This window comes from Mrakia frigida (assembly GCF_051309035.1).
Source record: "Mrakia frigida strain ATCC 22029 unplaced genomic scaffold BDY24scaffold_7, whole genome shotgun sequence".
In the NCBI taxonomy this organism is placed as follows: domain Eukaryota; kingdom Fungi; phylum Basidiomycota; class Tremellomycetes; order Cystofilobasidiales; family Mrakiaceae; genus Mrakia; species Mrakia frigida.
In genome coordinates this window covers 681,660-704,728 of record NW_027481274.1, presented here as the reverse complement: position 1 = coordinate 704,728, position 23,069 = coordinate 681,660, and the positions used below count along the sequence as shown (strand labels likewise).

General features: G+C 54.6%; 7 protein-coding genes across 7 annotated transcripts; 5 read left to right on the top strand and 2 right to left on the bottom strand.

The window, feature by feature from the left end:
- Nucleotides 1-206: 206 nt before the first annotated feature.
- On the top strand, nt 207-867 carry MIC10 (Mic10p; the record flags this gene model as incomplete). Its single annotated transcript, XM_076643174.1, has 5 exons — nt 207-266; nt 373-384; nt 461-533; nt 614-664; nt 785-867. The coding sequence occupies 5 exons, from the start codon at nt 207-209 to the stop codon at nt 865-867; spliced, it is 279 nt and encodes a 92-aa protein (XP_076498934.1).
- A 438-nt stretch (nt 868-1,305) lies between these two features.
- Nucleotides 1,306-5,190, top strand: BDY24DRAFT_269726 (uncharacterized protein). Its single transcript, XM_076636900.1, has 13 exons — nt 1,306-1,590; nt 1,690-1,779; nt 1,872-1,935; nt 2,054-2,099; nt 2,192-2,259; nt 2,398-2,607; nt 2,728-2,964; nt 3,049-3,156; nt 3,233-3,464; nt 3,577-4,334; nt 4,462-4,616; nt 4,719-4,766; nt 4,863-5,190. Exons 1-13 carry the CDS (start codon nt 1,505-1,507, stop codon nt 4,963-4,965), a joined length of 2,205 nt encoding a protein of 734 aa, XP_076498933.1. The 5' UTR covers nt 1,306-1,504; the 3' UTR covers nt 4,966-5,190.
- A 251-nt stretch (nt 5,191-5,441) lies between these two features.
- On the top strand, nt 5,442-8,358 carry BDY24DRAFT_269762 (uncharacterized protein). Its single transcript, XM_076636901.1, has 13 exons — nt 5,442-5,730; nt 5,873-6,140; nt 6,238-6,326; nt 6,400-6,512; nt 6,578-6,657; nt 6,739-6,857; nt 6,937-7,043; nt 7,116-7,156; nt 7,231-7,354; nt 7,414-7,495; nt 7,572-7,752; nt 7,843-7,861; nt 7,939-8,358. Exons 1-13 carry the CDS (start codon nt 5,591-5,593, stop codon nt 8,211-8,213), a joined length of 1,638 nt encoding a protein of 545 aa, XP_076498932.1. The 5' UTR covers nt 5,442-5,590; the 3' UTR covers nt 8,214-8,358.
- A 105-nt stretch (nt 8,359-8,463) lies between these two features.
- On the bottom strand, nt 8,464-13,377 carry MSH4 (MutS family protein MSH4; the record flags this gene model as incomplete). Its single annotated transcript, XM_076643173.1, has 31 exons — nt 8,464-8,577; nt 8,684-8,796; nt 8,880-8,971; nt 9,053-9,087; nt 9,150-9,168; nt 9,235-9,268; nt 9,335-9,435; nt 9,498-9,596; nt 9,673-9,776; nt 9,846-9,880; nt 9,941-9,948; nt 10,025-10,111; nt 10,176-10,282; nt 10,361-10,427; nt 10,495-10,578; nt 10,651-10,783; nt 10,857-10,896; nt 10,961-10,970; nt 11,037-11,099; nt 11,179-11,285; nt 11,365-11,514; nt 11,587-11,613; nt 11,685-11,746; nt 11,814-12,001; nt 12,071-12,080; nt 12,174-12,280; nt 12,356-12,396; nt 12,469-12,500; nt 12,593-12,874; nt 13,072-13,098; nt 13,179-13,377. The coding sequence occupies 31 exons, from the start codon at nt 13,375-13,377 to the stop codon at nt 8,464-8,466; spliced, it is 2,577 nt and encodes an 858-aa protein (XP_076498931.1).
- Nucleotides 13,378-13,724: 347 nt separating this feature from the next.
- Nucleotides 13,725-14,808, bottom strand: BDY24DRAFT_413328 (40S ribosomal protein S24; the record flags this gene model as incomplete). The annotated part of the gene is made up of 6 exons (XM_076643172.1): nt 13,725-13,742; nt 13,852-13,956; nt 14,064-14,279; nt 14,442-14,513; nt 14,611-14,720; nt 14,793-14,808. The coding sequence occupies 6 exons, from the start codon at nt 14,806-14,808 to the stop codon at nt 13,725-13,727; spliced, it is 537 nt and encodes a 178-aa protein (XP_076498930.1).
- A 1,416-nt stretch (nt 14,809-16,224) lies between these two features.
- BDY24DRAFT_382138 (uncharacterized protein) lies at nt 16,225-18,802 on the top strand. The gene is made up of 9 exons (XM_076639458.1): nt 16,225-16,479; nt 16,575-16,689; nt 16,774-16,895; nt 16,966-17,351; nt 17,450-17,563; nt 17,635-17,757; nt 17,832-18,075; nt 18,148-18,484; nt 18,556-18,802. The coding sequence occupies exons 1-9, from the start codon at nt 16,436-16,438 to the stop codon at nt 18,787-18,789; spliced, it is 1,719 nt and encodes a 572-aa protein (XP_076498929.1). The 5' UTR covers nt 16,225-16,435; the 3' UTR covers nt 18,790-18,802.
- Nucleotides 18,803-19,078: 276 nt separating this feature from the next.
- BDY24DRAFT_382134 (pyridoxal phosphate-dependent transferase) lies at nt 19,079-22,148 on the top strand. Its single transcript, XM_076639457.1, has 9 exons — nt 19,079-19,416; nt 19,652-19,732; nt 19,862-20,004; nt 20,096-20,242; nt 20,331-20,766; nt 20,850-21,051; nt 21,150-21,324; nt 21,413-21,531; nt 21,612-22,148. The coding sequence occupies exons 1-9, from the start codon at nt 19,150-19,152 to the stop codon at nt 22,004-22,006; spliced, it is 1,965 nt and encodes a 654-aa protein (XP_076498928.1). The 5' UTR covers nt 19,079-19,149; the 3' UTR covers nt 22,007-22,148.
- Nucleotides 22,149-23,069: the final 921 nt, after the last annotated feature.

The window sequence follows — 23,069 nt, the reverse complement described above, 5'->3', positions numbered from 1 at the left end:
AAAGTCGGAAATATTAGGTCGTTTTCGAGATACGCAGTCATCTAGCAAAACAGAGAAGAACGCGTCGAGACGAAAAAAACGTCAAGGAAAAAAAGAAAGGAGCAGCCGGCGAGATTCAGCCCCTCGCCTCCTCCTCCCTTTCCCTGCTTGACCTCCAACCTCAACAACCTCTCCTCCTTGCCCTTTCCCTTCTCAACTCAACCATCATGGCCGCCGCTCCCTCCTCTCCTTCTCCTATAGCATCGGAAGACATCGTCGCCAAGAAGGTGAGCTCTACAAGAGAAGCAGAAGCACGGACTTGTTCGACGGAAGGAGATGAAGCTGATCCCTCCTCCTCCTCCTCCCCCCTTTCCTTCCTTCCCCTTCCGATAGTTCGATGCTTGTGTGAGTTCATCAGTCTCTCCCTTGGCTCTTTCCCTGACGCACCAGCTGATCTTGTATACTTCTTTGCTTCTCTCAGCTCGCTGACGTTGTGGTGAAGACTGGAGTCGGATTCTCCGTTGGTGTCCTGCTCTCCGTCGTTCTCTTCAAGCGTTCGTCTCTCCTCTCCCTTGATGTCTTCCTCTCATCTCTCTCACTCTCCTTGCTGACTTCCTCTCGCTCGTGTATACAGGTCGAACATGGCCCGTCGCTCTCTCCACTGGATTCGGACTCGGACAGGCTTGTGCGTCTCAGCTCGCTCCTTCTCTCTGACCTCACCTTCCCTTCCTCCCTCTGACCTCTATCCTACTCCCTCCCTCTCTTCATCCCAAATCCTCTCTCTTCCCTCCCTCTCTTTCTACAGACCAAAACTGCGACCGATCGTTCAACCCTTACTCTGTCCCAGGCACCAAGGTCCTCGAGTCGAAATCCGTGAAGCAGCTCTGATTGGGGTTCGTTCAGAGGAGGAGGTTGAGCTCGTTCGGTCGCTTGGAGAGCGTAGGAGGGGAAGCGGTGGAGGATCCGGTGCGGCGATCATGACTTTTTTGGAATCTACAACAGTGGGCTTGGAGTCGACGAGGAGAGAGAGGGAGGGAGGAATGGGAAGAGAGGAAGGGAGTCGCGGAACGTCGGAAAGAGGGAGCTCATCATTTCAGCCTTCCTTCGTCGTTGGACCTTCGACTTAGCGCATGCCGGATGGCCGTGGCAGCGCTCAGGAAGACTCTCTTCCTCGCCTCGTCGCCCTTTCAGCAGAATCGAGCGTCTCAAGCTCATCCTGCACGAGAGAACGAAGGCGAGCTCGTTCCGATCATCTCCGTCTTCCCTCCCTCAGTTTGCTCGCGTGCTCTTGATCACCCCTCCCAAATTCTCGAGAGATACATTCTCAAGCACCACCCTGAGCCTTTCTTACCAGCACGCGTCTCTGAACTTCCCATGCAGAAAAACAAAGCGAGTCCAAAGGGTGACGCCCTCCTCCATCCCTGCGGCTTGAGACTCGAGCTCGAAACCTCGTCACTTTCCCTGATCTCCCAACACCCACCATCTCCCCCCTTCCTTCCCCCATCAAACCAACCCATACAAGGAAATGAACGTGAATCTAAGCTCTCGAGATCTTCTGGACTCGTACAACCAAGTCCTCTCGGGAGATCCTCAATGCGAATGGACCATCTTGTGCGTCTTCGAGCTTCGAGCTCTCGCTTCCTTCCGTTCCCTTTCAATCTCTCCCTTTCGCTTGCTGACCTAGATCACTCTACCTTGACCTTTGTGCAGCACCTACGGAGGAGGAACGATGGATCTGAAAGTCCAGGCGGATGGGTCTGGTGGATTGGAGGAGTTGAAGGAGGAGTTCATGGATGGGAGGTCAGTGCGCCTGAGCCGTCCTTCTTTCGGTCTGGTTCGTTGTAGGTTTGGGAACCCAAAACTGACCCTTTGCTGTGGCTGGGGCTATACAGGATCCAATACGCTTTCATTCGAATCACGGACGGGAACTCTGGGCTGCCCAAGTTTGTGCAGATCGTGAGTCTCGAGCTCTCCCTCCCTCCCCTCCTTCTCCATTTCTCCTTCCCTTCTTCTTGGTTCGAACGTTGTCGAAGAAGCTCGAGCTGACCGAGCTCGCCTTGGCCTGTACGTGCAGAACTGGTGCGGAGATGGAGTTCCTGAGTCGAAGAAGGGCCTATTCAGTGAGTCTCTTGTTGAATCAGCTCCGTCATCCCATCTCCCTCCCTCGAGCGCTCATCTTTCCTTCGCCTTTGCTGCTTGATCTTGGAAACAGACAACCACTCCAACACCGTCGCTCGATTCTTCAAAGCTGCTCACATGCAGGTCAACGCTCGAAACGAGGTATGTGTGCCCTCCTCCTTCGCCCTCCTTCAGCCTTCCAAGCGAGCTCAACGCTGTCCCTTCCCTCCCATCTCATCGCTCTTCCTCGTCCTCGTCGCTAACTCCTTCTTGCTCTTCTTCTTTCTCGATGCACTCCAGGACGATATCAACCCCTCTCTCATCAAGAAACGACTCGCCGAAGCAGGAGGAGCAGCCTACTCGGTTCACAAGGAGTCTCAATCTCGTTCGTCTGGAGGAGGACCAGCGGGAGGGAACGAGAGGATCGCTCCTGTTGGATCGTCCTACCAGCCCATCAAGGTTGATATGGGAGCCTTGAGGAGTGGTGCTAAGAAGGACGTCATTGCGCCTGTGGTGAGTTTACCTCGATTATGTGCTGGAAGGACGGAAGGGAGGAGGAGGACGCGGCTGCCTCGAAGTCGAAGGCCTCCCTGAGTTCGAGCTCACCACGCTTTTCTTGGTTAACCTCAGGGCTCCGCCTACGTCCCTACGAAGGCCAACCTCAATTCTACCCCGGCTCCCGTTCAAGCAACTCGGTCCATCCCTCCTCCACAAGCTGCTCGACCTTCGCCTCCTCCTCAAGCTCAAACTCAACCTCCCGCGAAGGCTGTCGACGACGACGACACCTGGGGAGAGGAACCTCCTGCTGTTGGAGCTAGACCTGCTTTCGTGGCTTCCAGTCCTACTCCCAAGCCTGCTTACGTCGCTGTGGGTCATAGAAGTTTGAAGCTGAGAGAAGGAGGGAAGTCCGTGAGCTGACCTTTCGACGCGTTCTCTTCTTCGTTTCCCCAGCCTCAAACCTCGTTCTACAAACCTCCTCCTCCCAAGACCGAGACTCCCACGCCTGCCGCCGCTACTGCTCCTGCTAAGCCTGCTGCTGATGATAAGATCGGACCTGTCGTACGTTTCCGTCTCGCACCTCTCCTCCCCTCGACCTCTTCCTGACTTTTCCTTCGACGTCCTCGTTTCCAAACAGGGAACCGCCTACACTCCCGTCTCCCTCCCAGCTCCCAAGAAGCTCGCTTCTCGATGGGGGCAGCCTGCTGCTTCCGAAGAGCCTGTTAAGCCTTCGTACGGAGGAGGAGGAGCGTCTCGATTCGGAGGAGGAGCTGGAGCTGCTGGAGGAGGAGAGAAGAAGTTGACGTGGTCGGAGAGGCAAGCTCAGGCGAAGGCGAGGGATGCTGAGGAGGAGAAGGGAAGTTTGGCTGGTGAGTTCCGGCCTTGCATCTTCTTTTTGCGCTTTGGCTCGAGGATCGAGAAGGACGAGGGACAGAAAGGCTGACCTTGATCTCTTCGTCGGCTCCTTTCTGCTTCCTTTAGCCACAGCAGCCGTCGTAGGAACTACCGTCGCTTCAGGAGCTTCCAAAGTCGCTTCCTCCCTCCCTTCCTTCCCCGCTCGATCTACTCCTCCAGCTCCTAAAGCACCAGCTCCCGACTCGGACGATGGATTCGACGAACCCGACGCACCCCCTCCTCCTCCTGCTCCTCCTCTCGCTTCCCGACCTCCTCCTCAAGCTTCAGCAGCTCCCTCCTTCCCCGACGAGGACGATTTCGACGAGCCCGACGCACCACCTCCTCCTCCTCCCGCTCCCGCTCGAGCACCCATCGTCAATGCTCCTCCCTCCTTCCCCGACGACGACGAGGACTTTGACGAACCCGACGCCCCTCCACCTCCTCCTCCTCCCGCTCCCGTTGCTCGAGCTCCTATCGTCAACGCCGCTCCTTCGTTCCCGGACGACGACGACTTCAAGAGCGACGGCGACGAACCTCCCGCCGTTCCTCCTCCTCCTCCCTCCGCTCCGGTTGCTGCCGTCGCTGCTGTGGTGGCTGCTCCGGTGGAGAGTGCCAAGAAGGCGTACGAGAGCATCAAGGAGAGCTTGGTGGGACCTTCCGAGCCTGTTGAGGAGAGCAAGGCTGGAGAAGGAGCGGGAGGAGGGAAGAAGGCGAAGGTGCTGTTTGATTACGAGGCGACGGAGGATAACGAGCTTGCGTTGAGGGAGGGAGAGATTTTGGTGGAGCTGGAGATGGTCGACGAGGGGTGGTGGAGTGCGAAGGGTGAGACGGGAGATGTTGGGCTGGTGAGTGCACTCGTTTCTCGTTTTTGGTTTGAGAGGAGGGGAGGGGTCGCGCCGAACGGACGAACGAGCAGAGCCGAGCGAAGACGACCGAAACTGACCCCTTAAATTCTTTGCGTCGATGTTTCAGTTCCCTGCCAACTACGTCGAGCTTCTCGAGGACGAGGAAGAGGAAGAAGCTGCTCCTCCTCCTCCTCCCGCTGCTCCTGCACCTCCTCCTCGAGCACCTACCCCCGAGCCTGAAGCGGACGAGCATCAAGGAGTCGTCGCAACTGCTCTCTACGAGTAAGTCCTTGCTTCCTTTCGCCGATTTTTCACTTCGGGAAGAGGAAGACGCGTCGAGAGCTCGAACTGACTCTGCTTTTCGTCCCCTTTCTCTTTCCACAGCTACGACGCCGCTGAGTCCAACGAGTTGTCGTTCAAGGATGGTGACAGGTACGTACTTTCTTCCTCTTGACGGCGAGAGATGGGGATGAGAGAGGCTTCGAAGCTGACTTGTTCTCGCTCCTCGACGCGTCTTTTTTCAAACAGGATCCACTCCATCGAGGAAGCATCGGAGGACTGGTGGTCTGGTGTCGCACCTGACGGGTCGACCGGATTGTTCCCATCCAACTACGTAGAGGTTCAGAAGTAGATTAGCTTGAGTATAGGACGATCGGAGGAGAGAGGTAGAGGCAGTTAGGTTGACGATTTACGGTTCCTGTTTCGCTCTTGCTGTTGGTGATGAGCCTTCTCTGGCTGATTGGAGTCGTGGAGAGTTCGATGTTGCTCTCTCGCGAGTTTGAAGAAGCTGGGTTGGAGTTCCCGCTGTCGTCGACGCGACGCGCCTCGGTTTGGATTCTGCGTCTCCTCGCGCCCCGGTCTCGAAGGACTGGTTATACCGAGACGATCTTGGGTACCCTTCCCACATGTAGGAGCTTTGATAATGGGAAGAAAAATTGCCTCGGAGGCAGAAAGTAGGGCTGCTGCGACTGAAACTCGAAAGGAGGAGAGGACGAGTTTTCCACCCCCCTTTCTCCCTCCACCTTCGACCACTCCCTTCCTCTTTCCTTCGCTCCGACCAGAACTTCAGCCATGCAGGTCCTAGTCTCCTACACTCCCGTCAAGACCGAAGCGAATGCATCCCCCGACGAGTAGATCATCGACCTGGGAGAGCTTGACCTCAAGACCACGTCCGATGAGATCAGGAGTATCTTGAGGTCGCGACACAGTGAGCTTTCCTTCCTCCTTGACTGGATGAGAGACGAAACTGTGAGCTGATGCTACGACGGGTGGGGTTTGAAGAGATTTCGCCGATTGGAGACCTCAAGCTGAGCTCGAAGAGTGAGAGGCCGCTCGAGAAGAACCTCAAGGTCACCGAAGGAGAGAGCGAGTTCGAGGGAAACGGGAAGATCAACATGTAAGCTCTAGGCATCCTCATATACTTTGTCCGCCCGGGTTGGACGTTGTTCTTCGCATGGGAGGTCGTGGGAGAGGAAGGGCGGTCAAGAAAGATGAGAGAACGAAGCTCACCATCCTCCTCCCTTCCCTCCTTCTTCTAGCGACACCTCCCTCTTCCAGTGGCACACCGATCATCTTCGAGCCATCTCAGACTCTCGAGCGCCTGCTTCTCCCAAGGTCTCGATCTCCGACTGCAACGTTCGACTGGGTCCTCTTGTCATTCAACCACAGAGAACGATCCGAGTTTCATCCGAGAGCGAGAAGGAGTCGGAGCTGCCTCCTGGTTTGGGTGCCTTCCCTTTGGTCAAGGTTGCTGGAGGAGAGAAGAAGCTTCCGAAGAGTATCAAGGAGATGGGTGGAGCCTTGATGGTGAGTTCAGACAGTCGCAATGAGTGAAAGAGAAGATGAGGGGAAAGGAGTTCAACGCTCCCTGATCTCTGATTCTCTCCCTTCCCTTTCTCTTCAGCCCATGTACCAGAACGAAGCTATGTGGCTCAACTTTACGTCCACTCCCTTGGCTCAGTTCGCTTTGAAGATCTCCCTCGGGAACGTCAAGTGAGTCGTTCGTTCCTCTTTCCTCCGTTGCCTCAGACGTGACGATCGCTGACTGCTTCCTTCCTCGCTTCAGCGCTCTCACTGGGCTTCCACGATACGAAACCTATGGAGTTGAGACTCAAGACTGGGTTACGGAGAAGCAGCCTTGGCTTGACGGTGTTGCGACCGAGCCTAACGTCGTTCGACGTGAGTTTGCGCTTGTCTTTCTCTCCTCTGACTGGACTGACCTTTCTTCTTCCTCATGCTTCCAGAATTCGTCGCCGTCCCTCTTGGTTCGAGGTTCTCAGTCGAGAATCAGGTTACTGGCGTCGATTCTACCGGAGCGCTTCAGGTTCGAGGCCATCTCGATCAGTTCTGAAATATCGCGTCGAAAGGTGAAGCTGATTCCATTCCTCCCTTCTGTCTTTCCTAGTTCGACCTCTTCACCATGCTCAACACCGATGTTCACTTCCCCGAGTACCGAGAGGGAGCTGGAGTCAGAACTCCTCGAGAGCTCGGACTCAAGGCTGGCGATTCGATTTCGATGGTGTTGTTCGTTCAAGTCCTCCTCCTCTCTTTCTTGTATCGTTGCTGATTCTCGCTCACTTTTGCTCTTCGTCTCAAAATGTAGGGATTTTCCCAATTCTGAAGGAGACTGGTCGCTCGCCTCGTTCAAACCGTTCCTTTCCGACGACAAGCTCTGCCTCGTCGCGTCTCCAGCTCACAAAGGAATGCAGAGTTCGTTCGTCTCTCGTTCCTCACCCCATTTCTAGATATCTCACTTTCGGCCTTCCTTTCTCCGATGCCTAGTCTTCGTCAAAGACTTGATCGGCAACACCTTCACCTTCCAGGTTCGTTTCTCTAACTTCCGTCTTCGCTCCTCCGGCTGAGGCTCTTTGTCTCTTCTCTCTATCTCTCGCCACAGGTTCAGTCTTCAGCCCCTGTCGGAGAACTCAAGAAGATGATTGAGACCAAGGCAGGAATTCCTGTTGATCAACAGCGAATCGTCTTCGCCGGAAAGCAGTTGGAGGACCATCCTTCTCTTGCCGGTAAGCTTTCTCGCTCTCTCTACTCCATACGTCCCTGACCGATGCCTTTCTTCTCACAGATTACAAGATTGAGAAAGATGCTACTCTCCATCTAGTCTTGCGACTGAGGGGAGGAGGGTACGCCGAGCTTCCTCAGATGTCGTGAGTGTCACAAGCCGTGCTAGACTCGAAGAACTTGCCTCTCCTGCCGAGCTGACTGAACGCTCCCATTTGGCAGTATCGGAGCTGGAGGAAAGATCAAGCAGAAGATCTACGCCGACGAGAGAGATCCGAGGCTCTACGATCGAAACGGAACGAGATTTTACCTCCACGTCCTGAACTCGACTCTCTGGAAGGAGTACACCGGATCCGAAGCTCCCGAGACGCCTGTTACTGCCAAGGTCTACGAGGAGAATGGAGTGAGTTCTCTTGTTGATCACTCTCATCGTCGATCGAGGGCACTGACGCGCCTCGCTTCTCTTGCCTTCGTCGCGTCGTCGGCTCTCCAGTTCAAGTACTACCACCTCTGTCAGCCCCCTCTCTCGCTCGTTCACTCCTCCGGCACCTTCCGTCTCTTACCATCTTTCTTCTTCTCTCCCTCTCAGACGATGAGCACGTCCCCGACATCCGACGATCCAAGAGGAAAGCCAACGTTCTCGATCTCCAGGACGTCGTTCCCGTTCCCGACGATCTCTCCTCCTCGCCCGACACCTCGTCGTCGAGACTCTCCCAGAACCCCATCGGACTTCAGCTCCAAGACGTCCTCGAAAGGGATCAGTACTTCGTCGCTCCTCCTCACAAGAAAGCGAAGACGGGAGTCGTCGAGGTCGAGGAAGATTGGCGAGTCGAGGAGAACGAGGAGGAAGATGTGAAGGTCTGAGGGTGACGAGGTCGGGTTTAGTTTTCGGTTTCCGGCTCTCTCTAGCATTAACGACGTTTTCACGATCTACGCTTTCTTTCTTTCTCCTGCTTCCTCGTTCGTCCGAACTCGACGCGTTCGCCTCGCCTTCAGCTTGATTCCCGTCAAGTCTTCCTTCGACGAATCCAGCCGGAACTACAAACTTAAGGAAGCTATTATTCATCGTCAAATCGTAAAATGCCAGATCGTCCCCGCCTCTCTCTCGTCCCCCTCAGTGCTGAACCCCTCTCTGCTTCTTCTCGATCCCCAAATCACCAACCAATTCCCTCTGCAGGAACCTCAAGAACTCAGCCAGGTCACTGTCGTCGAGGTTGCTCTTAAAGGCCTGTGTGAACGTAGAAAAGTAAGAGGAAAAAGGGGGTCAGCTTCCCGAATCGACGCGTCGAGGAGAGGAAAGACGAAGAAAAGAAGACTGAGGGTTCGACACTGACCACCTGAAGTTTATCCTTCCACGTCAACAAGATCTTCCTCCTGATCTGAGTCTGGTTGCTCTTGCTAGCTTCTCTTCCGGCTCGTTCCATCTGTCCGAGTTGGAAGGCGACGTCTGGGACGAACGAGACGAACGAGACGAAACGAAAAGTCAGGGACGCGTTCCTTCGTTTCAGTAGGGAGCGGCAATCTGCTCACCGGTAGCGACTTCCATGACGTCCTGAGGGAGAGAAGCGAGAGCTGCGAGCTCGAGTCCGTAGTGAGCTTCGACGGAGGGACCTTCGAGGATCCTGGAGAGAGAACGAGGAGGAAGAGAGTGTGAGCTCGAGGGACGACGAGGGAAGAGAGCAAGAGGAGACGATCAGACTGACTTGTAGTTGAAGGTCAAAGGTCCCTTTCGGTGGGTCTGTGAAGAAAGAGGAGTCAGTCGAAGGACGAGAGACAGATTACGAGAGAGCAGACGCTTACCTCGACTTGAAGGTGAAGACTGAAGTCGAATCGACAACGCGTCAGCATCAATCTCGAAAGTCAAAGACGACGAGGAAAATCTCACTTTTGGACAGAGTCGTAGCCTCCGAGGGTGAGAGCTGTGAGTCGAGAGACCACCGATTCAGCGAGTAAAGACGTGAAAAAAGCAACGAGAAACGACTAACTGAGATCCCTGAAGTGAGTCGCAAAGAACACGGTCGCCTTGGTCTTGATGAGCTGCTCAGCGATAGCATGCGAGATGGCGACTCCTTCGGTAGGTGAAGTCCTGCGAATGCTTCAAAGGTCAGCGATCTTCGACTTCTCGAAGCAAGACCGAGGTCGACTCACCCTCGTCCAAGCTCGTCGATCAAGACGAGAGATCCCTTGGTGACGAGCGAGAGGATACTCGCACTCGTCCTCATCTCCAAAGCGAAGGTCGACAAAGATCTGAATGTCGATGGTGGAGAAGCAAGCGTCAGACGGAAAGCGGAGAGAGAGAGAGGGAGAGAATGGAACGACTCACCCTGCCATGTCGTCCTCGTTCGAGAGTCTCGAGAGGAGCGAGTCGTACAACTTGAAACTAGCGTATTCGGCGGGGACGTAGCTTCCGACGAGAGCTTGGACGGTCTGTCGATCAACGAGGAACGGAAGTCAGCGCGTCCTCGAGAGGAGGGGAGAGAGGAAAGGGAGACTCACCATCAGTCCGATTGCGAGAAGGTAGGTCGATTTCCCTGCCATCGAACGAAGTCATAAGAATTTGAGTTGCAAGAGAAAGGGAGGGAAGAGCTCACCTGACATGCTGTAGAAGGAAGAAGGAGGACGGAAGGAGGATCAGCGCCTCGACCTTATCGACTCGGGACTCGTTTTGAACTCACTTCGGACCCTGAATGATCTGGAAGATAGACGTGTTGTTGGAGTAGACGTCGTTGGGTACGACGGGACCAGCGTATCGATCGAGAATACTGTTGAAGACGACAAGGTTAAGCTTCCGCTTCGTTCGAAGGAGAAGAGGGCGATGCGACTCACGGATGTCTCGCTCCCTTCAGAGCCAACGTTCCAACGTACTCGGGTCGAACGTAGTTGTTGGCGGAAGCAACGTGAGCGAACCCCCAGAAGAGGTCGAGCATGGCGACCTGGGAGGGAAAGCAAGAAGGACGGGTCAGCCGCGTCAGGAGAGGAGAGGAATCGAGAAGAGAGGAGAGCGGACGAACAGCTTCTGATGACTTGTAGAGAGCACCGATATCTTCAAGGATCTCTTCGAGGAGTTCTTGGATGATTCTGAGAACAAATCACAAGGCAAGACGTCAGTCAAAAAGAAGGGAAGGAAGAGAGACGTCGGACTGACTGATCACTCAGGAGGAAGATCTCATTGAGAGTGTCGGTGTACCTCTGCTGACGTTTCTTGAGCTCGAGGGTGAAGCAGGTGACTCTTTTAAATCCAATAGGAACGTCGATCAGCTCGAGTCCTTCATTGAGGGAGAGCGAGGAGACTGGGACTCACTGATTGGCACCCTTCTTGTTGACGTTCTTGAAGATCACAGGAAGTCCGTCCGCCGGGATGTCATCGACGCTAAGGGACATGCTCATGCCGCTCTCTTGAAAGGAGACGTTAAGAGTGGGGAGACTGTAGGCGTCTGTCGAAGAACGAACGAAGGGAGAAGGTCAGACTTCGAGGCGGAGGGGAGGACTGGAAGAAGAACGACGGACCTTGGTAGCCTTTGACGAGTTCAAGGACGTCGTGGACGTTCTGGAAATGAGAGGACGAGGAATTCAGACTTCGGAGAGCTCAGGTTGAAGGAAAGGTCTCGTACCTCCTTGTACCTGAGAAGCGAGGTCGAAGGAAGGTGGGTCAGCCAGGTTCGACGCGTCTCTGTCTCTCAAACTCACGTCTCTCGCGCCACATCGAGAAGCCTGTTGCAGTTGGCCTTGACAGCATAGATCTTAGCATTCCTGTTGAGTGAGTACCAGAAAATAAGAGAAGGAGATCAGTCAGCGAAGACCGTCGATGCAAGAAGAGGAACGAACGAACCTCATCGCCAGCCCACCCTTCTTCCCTCTCGTTCCACCAGCCGTGTCCTCCTCAAGCCTCTCCTTGATGATCTTGTCCATCTTTCGAAGTCGATCGTCCGAGAGGATCTGCACAGCGAGAGAAGGACACAAGGAAAGAAAGGAAGTCAGCAAGCGATACGACGACGAGAGAGATAGGTCGACTGACTCGATGGATTCGAATGAGCAGATCGGTATGAGAACCTTCGACGGCGTCGCAGACCGAGATGAGAGATCGAACGAAGACTCTGAGGGAGAGGATCTGGGAGACTCGTTTCTCTGCTCGTCTGGGATCCGTCTTTTGATCTTGTTGGACGAGCTGTTCGAGGCGAGGAGAAACGACAAGTCAGCGTGTATCGAGAAGGAGAGTCCAGCTTGAAGAGTAGCTCACGTTTGCGATGAGCTTGTCCAGGTCGAGCTAGAGGAAGAAGGAGAGAAGAGAAGTCAGCTCTCGAACGCGTCGAGCAAGGAGGACAAGCTCTTGCTCACCTTCACCATAGGTTGCAAGGCACTTTTGATCCTTCCAAACTTCTCCTCGTTGGCGATGAGCTCTGAATAGGAGGGAATGAAACTAGTCAGAGCGGGCTCTCGAAGAAAAAGAAGCGACGTCGAGCCAACCTTCAACCGCATCCAACCTCTTATCGAGAATACCCTTGACGGTGATCGGTTGAAGGAGGTTCGATCGAAGGAGACGTTCTGCCATGGGAGTGTGGGTCTTGTTGAGGACTCCGAAGAGGCTCATCTGCGACTTTGCGTTGGACTTGTTCGTGACGAGTTCGAGGTTTCGAGCGGTATCGGGGTCGATGCTGTTCAAACGGAGGGGATAATCGTCAGCTAGAGTCGCAAGAGAACTCATGAAAAGAGAGAGGGCGCACTACATCGTTCCTTTGAGTTCAAAAAGATCAAGTCGCGTCGAGAACGAGTCGATCAGCTTCTCTCGTCTCCGCTCGTTCTCAAGGTCAGACTAAATGCACCGACCTTCGAGAGCGTCCCACTGGATCTTGAGCGTTCCAGGAGCGAAGGTGAGAGTCATGGTTGTTTCGAGATACTTGAAGAGGGCTGAGGTCGCACAGAGAGCTAGGTATCTGCGAGAGAAGAGGAGGAAGAGTTTGCGACAGGTCGAGGAGAAGAAGCGCGCGAGAGAGAGGATGAAAGCTCACTTGGATTCGGCAGCGACAAGAACTGCAGCTCGATCTTCGTCCTGGTGAGGAGCCAAGAAGAAGGAATCAAGGTCAGCGAAGAAAGAGAGGGAGAGAGGAAACACGACGCGTACATCGATCATCAACTGTTTCAAGAATCCTTCACCTGTTTTCCCCCCAATCCCAACCAACCCATGGCAGGATCAGCTTCTCCACCTTCCCCTCCTTCTATACATCCACATCCAAACCTCCACTCACCAGCCTCATCATTCCAGTACTTCCTCGAGATTGGCACGCACTCCACGTCCTGCCAACCCTCCATCAAACTCTGCACGAGCAACGTAGGCTGAACCGGTCTCCCCGACGCGATCCCACTGAGTCTGTTCCTGTGAGCTCCAGGCTGGTCGGGAGTAGGCAGGGCGGTGTCTGTGACGAGAATGAGGGTGGGAGGGTGGAGGGAGAGATGATGGAAGGTTCGAACGAAGGACATGGTGTCGGAGAGTTGGGTGATGGAGACTTTTCCGGTGAGTTGGTCGTAGGCTGAGAAGATGAGATGAGAGCAGGTGGTTCGAGAAGAGAGTCGAGAGAAGGACGAAGGAAGAGAAGGAAGCGAGAGCGAGAAAGGAAGGAGGAGGTGGATGTGAGCTCGTCCTCTTCCTTCCTTCCCTCCCTCCCTCTCGTCCCCCTCCCTCGTCCAAAGTCGTCCACAAGAAGACTCAGAGCAGATCAAAGCCTACCAGTGATCCCAACCTCCTTCCCAATTCCTGTTCATCCCACCGCAGAAACGCACACGAAATCAGCTTGTCTCTCTCTCCACCCTCCCTCCCTTCTTCTACCCACTCACCTTTCCCCTCAATAACCGCCACGATCCACTTGCTCTCGTTCTCCTCTCCCGATCTCGAAGGTCTCCCCGTTCCTGTCCCCGTGTTGCTCCCTGAAGTTCTGCTCTGAGCGGTTCGAGGTCGAGATTGAGCAGTGTTGGGTCGTCCGCCGTTGGAGGTGGAAGCACGAGCTGTAGAAGGTCGAGAGGAGGACATCGACATCGTCGTTCGTCGTTCAGATTCAGAAAGTGGGGTCGTAGTCAAGAGAAGGTCTGGATGTGTGAGTTGGGTGTGCAAGAAGGGAAAGGGAGGTTGGTCGGCGTTGGGGGTGAGGAAGGAAGGAGGGCTGAAGTTGAGCTTTCGTTTTCGAGGAAGTCACTCCCCTCCTCCCTCCTCCTTTCCTCTCGCTCTCGAAGTCCTCTCTCTCTCTCTCCGTTGGCGAGTAGGTCTCTCGTTGGGCCGGACTCGTTGTGTTGTTTGTCGCATGATGGATCGTATCCAAAGTGCATAGAAAATCCACCAACCACCCAATCCGAGAATCCGAGAAATCAACTCTAGATGGGAGCGATTTACTTCTTCTTGGCGGGCTGGAGAACACGAAGAAGGAAGGAGAGAAAGAGGATAGAGTCAATACGAGCTCGAGAAGCGAGGCTTATGAGACGAGGTGTGGGAAGAGAGAGAAAAGAGAGAACTCACGTCTCCGGCCTTGGCCTTGGAAGTTCCTCGGACCTTCTTCGACCTGTTCTTCCTCTCCTTCCTGAGCTTCCTCGAGGCCTTCTCGACCTTCTTGGCGAGGCCAGACTGTAGCAACACGAACAAGAACGAAACGGTCAGCTCGACTCCTTCGTTCGGTCGTCCCCGTCGTCGCCTCCTTCAGCCCAACTCTGGATCGAACGCTCGGTACTCACTCGGACGAGTCGGTGACGGGGCTCGAACTTCTTCTGGGAAGCCTCATCGTCGTAAATCAGAGCGAATCCGGTGGATCGTCCTCCTCCGAAGGCGGTCCTGAATCCGAAGCACGAAACTCGGTCGGGGGACTGAGCCTTGTACATGGCGGCGAGCTTCTCTCCGAGCTCCTTTCGGGAGACGTTGGCCCTTCCGGGGTGGATGACGTCAATCACGAACTGGTGGTGGTGGTGGTGGTGGTGGTAGAGAGGCGAGGTGGGGAAGAGGAGGGAGGGAGGGAGGGAGGAGGCGAGGAGGAGGGAAGGGAAGGGAGAGAAGGTCAGCTTTGAGTTTCGACGAGCTCGCGCTTCCCTTCCTTCGAGAGCGAGATCTGAACGAACCTGCTTTCGGGCAAGCAATCGGTTGGTGATGAACTTTCGAGTTCGGATGGTGATGGGGGCAGTGGGATCCGACTGGAGGTGCGAGGAGAGGTTGAAGGTTGGTGATGGGAGGAGGGTCGAGGAGGAAGGGAAGGAGCGCAGGAAAACGAAGGACGGAAGGTCAGCACACCATCTCCAAGTACGAGCATAGGTCCGAGATAGATGGGTAGATGGAGTAGATGGTCGAGGTGCTGAGAGGAGTGTTGGGTTCGTGGTAGGTCGAGAGGTGAGGGAGGGAAGCTGGGAACGGTCGTGTGCTGCTGGTGCCCTTCCTCGACGTTTCGTTCAATCCTCCTCAAGGCCATCCTACACCGAGTACGATCTGCATGTAGGAGCCTGACCTCTCCCTCCTCTAGGTCTCTATTATCCCACTCCAGCCAGCTGCTCCAATCCCATCCCTAGCTCGCAGGCTTGACCCTTCCAACCGACGATTCCTCCACCTCCTCCCTCCCTTCGACGATTCCTTCTCCTCCCTTCTCCTGCCCTCTGCCTCCTTCCACCCGTCTAATCCCAGGGAATCAAAGTGTCCAGTCTTGAGTGAAGGACTGAACTAACCATCTTGGCTAGGGCGAGTTCTGGATTTGGTCGAAGAGGGGGCAGGAGGAAGGGAGGCGGAAGGTGAGGTCGAAGGGGAGGGAAAAAGGTCGAGGACGGGAGTGAAGTTTGACGAGCGAGGAGAGGGTCGATTGAGAAGGGAGAAAAGGGACAAGAATCTGCGTTAGTACGAGGTCTCGATTCTGAGCTTGGACCTGGCAAAATCCGTACTCGCCTTGAAGTAGACGATCGTAGGCGAGGGAAATGAAGAGGAGGTCAGCGAAAAGAGAAGTTTCGACGAGAAACTGTGCGGACAGGACGATTCCCCTCCCAGCTCCTGCTCCTTCTCCTTCTCTCCCAACTCCCTCCCCCCCCTTCTCCTCCCGGTTTCTCCTCTCTAAAGCATAGCGAAACCTCGAACCTCTCGATCTTGAATATCGGCTGTTTTCAGGCCAGCCGAGGCCCTCAGGACGCAGGAGTCTGGTCGACGTCCTTGGACCCCCTCCCTCCCCTCACCTTCGCCTTCCTCCTCCGTCCCTCCGTCCCTCCGACTCGCCATTCTCCTCTTCTCACACGCCAGCATCAATCGTACACTCGCTCCGGCCGACCAATCCACCGCTAGGCCTCGTAGCATGCGAGGCTCAACGTCGTCCCGAGCTCAGCCCTCAGCCCTCCCTCCCTCCTCCTCGCCTCCTCGTCTTCCTCCGTTCCAACGACCTCAAACACATTGGATCAGCTACAAAGAGATATTCTTGTACCGCTGCTGGCATTCGTGCCTTGAGACTGGTATCCTTCTCGTTGAGGCACGGCGGATGAGGTGCGTTCGTTTGTTTCGTATTCATGGTCGTCCCCTCCAGCCCTCTTTGTCCGTTTTTCGAAAGAAGATCTCAACCTAGCCGACGCGGTAGTGGTCTAGTAACCCAGAAACGTATACTTCGAGAAAGAGAAGGGTCTTGTTTCGGGAGAGGGAGAGACAGAGGGAGTCGAGACCCGTGCGGTTCGAGAGGGATCAGCCGTCGCTTCTGCTCGTTCATCTTAGTTGGCGGGAGAGGTAGTTTAATTCTTCTGAAACTCCGATACTAATGATGATGCACTCGCGATTTAAACGTGCTTGACTTCGGAACGAGCAGCAGAGAGGTTACTTACCTTCGCGAGGAAACCCTCGATCTCTTCGAACTTCGCGAGGTTCTTCTCGTTTGGCCTCCCAACCAACAGCTTCGTTCTCCCACTCACTCCGCACTTGCTCCCTGCTGATCTCTTTCCATCCTAGAGAAAGTTCTAGAAACCTTTGACCAGAGCGTGAAAAGATGACCTGTTTCCACGTGGAGGTCGAGGACGACGAACTCTCCCTTCCTTTGAGCCAAACAACTTGCCAGCACTCGACAGCCATCTCCTTTTCCCCGATTTCGACCTTGTGAAGGATGGAGAGGCGTTCTGGATGCAAAAGGGTCGCAAGGATACTACCGTTCGTTGTTTACCTAGGTTTCAATCGAAGGAGATTGTCAGAAAGGTTGAGCTCGAGCTCACCTCTCTTTCTCCTTCCCTCTCTTTTTGAAACAGGCTGCTTCTCATCCTCCTCGCGTCGATTCAACTCGTTCTTCTTTCCTTGGATCAGCTGAGCGCTCCGGGAAGACCATTTAATGCTGAGGCTTCGGTAGGGCAGGACGCTTGGAAGGTACGTTTTCGTTCTTTGAACGAACAAAGGAAAAGAGGTCGAGGCTCGAGCTGACCTCCATCTCCTCGCCCTTGTTCCTACCAGTACAAATCCAAGCTCGAGGCCGGTTGCTTCTGTTGTTCTGGAGCTGCACTCATTCCCCAACGGACTACAGACCTGGAAGAGTACGCTGCTCTGAAAGGCAACACCTCGTTCAGGTCAAGAGAGTTCGTCCCTCCCTCCCCCTCCTCCTCCTCTCAACGATTCCATCCTCTCACGTCTTTCCCTTTCCCTCAGCTTGGCCCACCACCTCCTTTCTTCCCTCAAGCACACCCAAACCTCCCTCGCTCATTCCTCCGCCCTCCCCAACCACCTTACCGTCGGCTCTCACGTCTATCCTCTGCACCCTCACTCCAACCTCCCCGACCTCCCTCCTGTTTCTCGTAAAGTCTGGTTCGAGGGAAAGCGTTGCTCCGTTGTGAGCTACAGTAAAAACATCGACGCTACTCCTACCCATGGCGAGAACGTGTGGGGGATGATCACTTCGGATCAGGGATGGGATGTCGAAGTTCAAGGGGAAAAGGAAGCGATGTTAATTGTTGCGATGATGGGCGGGAAGGGAGGAGGGATGAAGAACTGGGGGCTGGGAGCTGGGTTGATGGAATGGTACGCTAAGGGGGGAGGTGAGCATTTCTGCTTCTTTGAACTCTGATCTGCAAAAGAAGAGGAACAGGACGTGAGCTGACTCGTTCGTTTTTTCGACGCGTCTTTTCACGAACAGGCCCAAACTCGTCGCCCCTGGAGAGACCTCTCGTCTTCCTCTTTGCTGAAGACGAAAAAGGATTGGAAGTTTTCCTTGATCTGTACCGCTCAGAGGCTGTTCTGAATCAACAAAGTAAGCTCTTGAAACTTCTGTGGGCTCGTTTCGTCTTGACGCGTCTGACTTTGATTCTCGTTCGTCGTTAGCTTCGGATCCCTACCACGAGCTCACAGGTCTACGGCCGCGACCCAAGATTATGGCTTCTCTGGTTATCGAAATCCCTACTCTAGAGGAACAGGAGCACTACGGACCTCTCACTTTGAGAACTTGTAAGTTCGGTTCTTTGCATGCTCGCTACGTTTCGAGTTTAGTCCGTCTGACTCCACTCCTCTATTTGGACTAGCTCCCTCGACCGACTTGAAGGATCAGGAATCCCACCTGCTCGGTCTCATCAGTTACCTCGTTTCCATTCGCTCCCCGGTCACTCCCTTCGAGGTCGACAACAACTCGTCCTCCTCGTCTTCTTCGATCCTCAACTTCGTCAAGAGCTGGTCACCACTCCTCTCGGATCGTCTCGAGATACTTCTGCAATTGCGCCTCAGCCTATCGCCGTCCTTCAGGTCTTCTCTCTCGTCCATTCTCAACCGGTAAGTCTCGGTTCGCCCGTTTCTTCTCTCCAACCGCGTCGAGCTGACTGTCTTCACCCCGCTCTTTTTCAGCCATCAAATCCCCTCCCTCACTCTCCACCTTCCTCGTCGACTTACCACTGCCGAATCCCCGTTCTCTCACTCTGTTTACTCCATCTCAACTCTCTCCCAAGTCCTCGACTCGACCATCCAAGCTCTCAGCAAGAGCGACCCTCTCCCGAACGAACGACGCGTCCCAATCGGTCGGTCGATGTGGATCGCTGGAGAAGGGCTCGGTCTTGGAGTTGCGTTGCTTGGGGTGATGCTGAAGAAGAGGGAGAGATCTACGAGAGGCTGGGAGAGGTGGTCGTCGCTAGTCGCTGCTGGGTTGGGAGCGACGGGCGGCTGGAGAGCGATGGGACGAGCGTCGGTGAGTTTCCTTCCGTTTCTTCTTGCTCGAATCTCTTCGAACTTCCACTGACCTGAATCCCTCGATCCTAGCCCTTCCCCTTTTCACCCTTACTCTACGCTGTCGGAATTATCACTCTCACGAGCGGTCTGATCCTTGCACCTTACGTTCTCTCGTTTGACCGTCGCCGCCTCCTCCCTTGGCTGCATTTTCTCCTGGCTCTCGCCGTCCCACTTATAGTTTACCTCCCTCCGACACGGAGAATGCTAGTCGTTACTTCCTTTCTACCCTTTCTGGTTCTCTCGTCCTCCTTACTCACGATGTAACCTCGTTCTCTAGTTTTGCGACGCGTCGAATTCGACACTTGTCGCACAGAGTCGCTCAGTCTGAAAGAAGTATCAAAGGTCACTGCTGGTACTTACCACCTCTTCCCAGCCCACCTTCCCCTTCCTGGTCTCCTTCTCTCAGTAGCAGAAGGCAAAACAGAGGAGAAAGAAGAAGAGTCGGAGGGGAGACAGAGCTCCGAGTCAGCTTCAAACTCTCCGGTCTCCCCGTCCCTGTTTCTCCAGCCCTGGGCCATCAAAAATTCCCAAAGTTTCACCCACCAGACCCTCAAGCCCTTGTCTCAGTCTTCAAATCTCCAACTCTGACAATTTTCCCTACAAAACTGAGCTCGGGAGTCACGGATGCGGAAAGGAACGAATCACGAGGAGCTCGATTCGACGTCGCTCTCTTTTCCTCCCTTCCTTCTTCTCTCCTCCAACCGCGACTCCCCCTTTGCTCCCATCTCGACTTTTTCTCTACTCTTCAACATGACCAACATTCATCTCGCCGCTCTTCGACAGCTCAAAGGATCCTGCCCTTTCCTCAACGCTGCCACTCCCAAGCAGCTCAGGTCCTTGTCGACTGCTCCGGCTCTTCACTGTCCCATCGTTGGCCCAGCTCTCGAGCAGGTCAGTCCATTCTTTCTTCGAAACATGGAGCGTGTAGACGAGAGATCGATCTACATGCTGGTCCGACCTGGTAGAAGACGGGAGGAAGAGGAATGGAAGGAGTCCTCGACGGGGACAGCTCCCTTCTTCGCCCTCTCTTCTTTTCCTCCCCCTCTCTGCTGGTTGTCTCAAATCGAACGAGTCTGCTTTCCAATCGAGCTGACCTCAACTCTTCTGTACCTTTCCCTCTTATTAGGCTGCTGGAGGACCTCTTCCGTCTGGATCTACTCGATCCTACTCGACTGCCACTCAGCAGCAGATCCCTGAGGCTCATCGAGTGCGTCTTCCTCTCTCTCTTTTCCTTCCTTCTTTCTTCTGTCTGCCCTTGCTTCCTTCGCTCTCTCAACACTTCCATCGACCCAACGCTGACTGCCTCTTCGCTATCTGCTTCCTTCCTCTTCCACAGCAACAAGCTCACGCCGTCCCTAACGCTCAAAAGGCCGACGCTAAACCTCTCGTCGCCGACGCCTCGAAGGGCAAGAACGTCGCTCCAGGATTCAACTACGAGCAGTTCTACGGAGCCGAGCTTGACAAGAAGCACAAGGACAAGTGAGTAGACTCTCTTTTATCTGAATCGTCGCATATGCATGAATCGCAAGAGTCCTGACCTCGAGCTCTCCTCCCTTCCCTCCTCCTTCAGGTCTTACCGATACTTCAACAACATCAACAGGCTTGCTGCCAAGTTCCCTATCGCTCATACAGCCAAGACTACCGACGAGGTCACAGTCTGGTGTTCCAACGACTACCTGGGCATGTCAAAATCGCCCGTAGTTGTGGAGACGATGAAGTGAGCTCGAACCTCCTTCCCTCCTCTCTCCTTTGTTCGTTGCTTCTCCTTCTGACTTTTCTTCCCTGTCTCCTTTCTCTCACCTCAGGCGAACTCTCACCAAGTACGGTTGTGGAGCCGGAGGTACTCGTAACATCGCCGGAAACCACTCCCTCCATCTCGCTCTCGAGGACGAGCTTGCCTCCCTCCATAGGAAGCCAGCCGCTCTCGTCTTTTCATCCTGCTACGTCGCGAACGACGCAACTCTCGCTACCCTCGGATCTAAACTTCCCGGATGCGTGTACTTCTCGGATGCTTCGAATCACGCGTCCATGATCGAAGGGATCAAGCACTCCAAGGCCACGAAGGAGATCTGGCAGCACAACAACATGGCCGACCTCGAAGCTAAGCTCTCCAAGTACCCCAAGGAGACGCCCAAGATTATCGCCTTCGAATCCGTCTATTCCATGTGCGGATCCGTCGCTCCTATCGCTGAGATCTGCGATCTCGCTGAGAAGTACGGAGCTTTGACCTTCCTCGACGAGGTTCGTTTCTTCCTCTCCCGCTCCTCGACCGCTTCTCTTTCCGTTGCTGACTCCTCCTTCTTTCCCTGTTTGTACTTCTTCAGGTTCACGCCGTCGGAATGTACGGTCCTCGAGGAGCTGGAGTCGCCGAGCATCTCGACTTCGAGGCTCACGTCGCCGCTGGAGACTCTTCCGACGCTATTCCTGGATCCGTCATGGACCGAGTCGATATCATCACTGGAACTCTTGGAAAGGCCTACGGAGGTCTCGGAGGCTACATCGCTGGGTCCGCAGATCTCGTCGACCGTGGGTCTTCCGTCTTCGTTTCTCGCTTCCCGTCGCGTCCCAACCCTCTCGTCCCGTCCGTCGTCCTGACCCTTTTCACTCCTTCCGTTCCTTCTCAGTCGTTCGATCCTACGCTCCTGGATTCATCTTCACCACCTCCCTCCCTCCCGCTATCGTCGCAGGAGCTCAGGCTGCCATCGCCTACCAGAAGGAGTGCATCGGAGATCGAAGGCTTCAGCACTTGAACACAAGGTCGCTCAAGGCTGAGCTCGAGAAGAGGGGACTTCCTGTCGTGTGAGTCTTATCTCCAGGTTCTCTTTCGATCGAGATCCTCTACGGTCCGTTCGACTTGACCGCTGACGATATCTTTCGCTTTTAACAGCCCTGGTCCCTCCCATATCATCCCCGTTCTCGTAGGAGATGCTGCTCTCGCCAAAGCCGCTTCGGACACTCTTCTCCTCAACCACGGCATCTACGTTCAGTCTATTAACTGGCCTACTGGTGAGCATCACTCTCTCGATTCTCTCGAACTTCGACTCGTCGCTGATTTCTTTTCCTCCCTCCGTCGTCCCTCTTCTCAGTTCCCGTCGGTTCCGAGCGACTCCGAATCACTCCTACTCCCGGTCACACCGCCGAGCAACAGGAGCACCTCCTCAACTCGATCGACGCCGTTTTCAACAAGCTCAAGCTCAAGCGAGTCGCCGACTGGACCGCCGAGGGAGGACACGTCTCTGGAGTCGGAATGAGCAACAACTCCGTCGAACCCGTTTGGAACGACGAACAGCTCGGCCTCCTCGATGGAACCGCTCCCGAGATGCTCTCCGATGGAAGGAAGTCTGGAATCGAGATGGAAGCCGTCGGGGTCGCCATGAACAGGTTCAACAAGCTCCTCGGGAAGTCCAAGTTCAAGGCGGAGGAATTCTCCATCACTTTCGACAAGCCCGTCGGAGGGAAGGTCGCTCAGGCTTCCGCTTAGCCTTCTTGCGTCTCGGCTTTGCGATTCATCTAGTCTAGGTTCGGTAGCTTTGCCTTTCGTTCCTTTTGCGTTGCCTCTTCGTGTTGATGTTGCTTTGCTTTGCTCTCGGACGATGATGATGGTTTCCGTCTCTCGTCTTTCACTTCGTCTCGCTCCTGCAAGATTTCTTGAATCGAGATGGTATATACGTGTCGGTCCATACGGAAAAGACAAGTACTTTCTCTGCGCCTTACACGGCCCTCGGTTGACTTGCCCTTTCTTCGAACTCGCTCGACGCGTCCGTCGTTTTCGTTCTCGACCTTCTCGTGGAATCGATGAGGGGTTCTGAGTGTAAAAGTCTTGGAAGGGAATCGATCAAATACGATATCAGCCATCTGGACGTACAGGGCCGAAGGACAGCAGGCGAGAGGCCCGAAGCCAGAACGTCGACGCGTCGTCGATTTCGATGCCAACCGACCCCCTCTCCTCCCTTGCCCCCATCTCTTCCTGCTCGAAAAGACGCGAGCTCAGATCTCTCTTACCAACTATCCACTTCTCAACAACAAAGCAAAAAAAAAGAGAACAACAGCCGCTCGAGCTAGCTTGAAGAGCGACCGTCAACCCGTCTGCGGACGCTTCTCTAGTGCCCATTTCTGCGATCTCCTTCGTAAGCGGAGAAAAATCAGGTCTTAGTAGTGAAACGGTTAACGAGGTTTGGGATCTCTTGATGCAGTCTGGCTGCCAGGCCAACAGGCCTTGGATTGGAAAGAAGTTGCGAACTCGAGCATCTTGCACCCTTCGAGAAAGACTGGGAACGTTCGTCTACGTCTTTTGAGATAGAAATCAGCCTTCCTAAAGTCGAAGAGGTTTGAAGCTGAGGGACAGAAAGGGAAGAGAGGGAGGGAGAGACGCGTCGAGGGGAAGCAGGTCAGGAGTCTTGAAGCTGTTGACAGCCCTTGCCTTGAGTTTCAACTGATTTCGAAGAGTCTCGAATGAGACGGTCTCATCGGAAATCCATAGCACCAGGCCGGCAACTTCTTGAGGGGACAGAGATGCGCAAGCAGATCTCGAAGAGATGAAGCTC

What these genes read in the sequence shown, in the direction of transcription:
- BDY24DRAFT_382134 (XM_076639457.1), top strand. Translation starts at nt 19,150, where the DNA reads ATGCGGAAAGGAACGAATCACGAGGAGCTCGATTCGACGTCGCTCTCT. An exon ending in GTAGTTGTGGAGACGATGAA is followed by an intron (nt 20,243 to 20,330) that starts GTGAGCTCGAAC and finishes CTCTCACCTCAG; the next exon opens with GCGAACTCTCACCAAGTACG. An exon ending in GTCCGCAGATCTCGTCGACC is followed by an intron (nt 21,052 to 21,149) that starts GTGGGTCTTCCG and finishes GTTCCTTCTCAG; the next exon opens with TCGTTCGATCCTACGCTCCT.
- BDY24DRAFT_382138 (XM_076639458.1), top strand. Translation starts at nt 16,436, where the DNA reads ATGGAGAGGCGTTCTGGATGCAAAAGGGTCGCAAGGATACTACC. An exon ending in GGCTGTTCTGAATCAACAAA is followed by an intron (nt 17,564 to 17,634) that starts GTAAGCTCTTGA and finishes GTTCGTCGTTAG; the next exon opens with CTTCGGATCCCTACCACGAG. An exon ending in CTCTCGTCCATTCTCAACCG is followed by an intron (nt 18,076 to 18,147) that starts GTAAGTCTCGGT and finishes GCTCTTTTTCAG; the next exon opens with CCATCAAATCCCCTCCCTCA.
- BDY24DRAFT_269762 (XM_076636901.1), top strand. Translation starts at nt 5,591, where the DNA reads ATGCTACGACGGGTGGGGTTTGAAGAGATTTCGCCGATTGGAGACCTC. An exon ending in AGATGGGTGGAGCCTTGATG is followed by an intron (nt 6,141 to 6,237) that starts GTGAGTTCAGAC and finishes CTTTCTCTTCAG; the next exon opens with CCCATGTACCAGAACGAAGC. An exon ending in AGCTCACAAAGGAATGCAGA is followed by an intron (nt 7,044 to 7,115) that starts GTTCGTTCGTCT and finishes TCCGATGCCTAG; the next exon opens with TCTTCGTCAAAGACTTGATC.
- BDY24DRAFT_269726 (XM_076636900.1), top strand. Translation starts at nt 1,505, where the DNA reads ATGAACGTGAATCTAAGCTCTCGAGATCTTCTGGACTCGTACAACCAA. An exon ending in CCAAGCCTGCTTACGTCGCT is followed by an intron (nt 2,965 to 3,048) that starts GTGGGTCATAGA and finishes TCGTTTCCCCAG; the next exon opens with CCTCAAACCTCGTTCTACAA. An exon ending in GTCGCAACTGCTCTCTACGA is followed by an intron (nt 4,617 to 4,718) that starts GTAAGTCCTTGC and finishes CTCTTTCCACAG; the next exon opens with CTACGACGCCGCTGAGTCCA.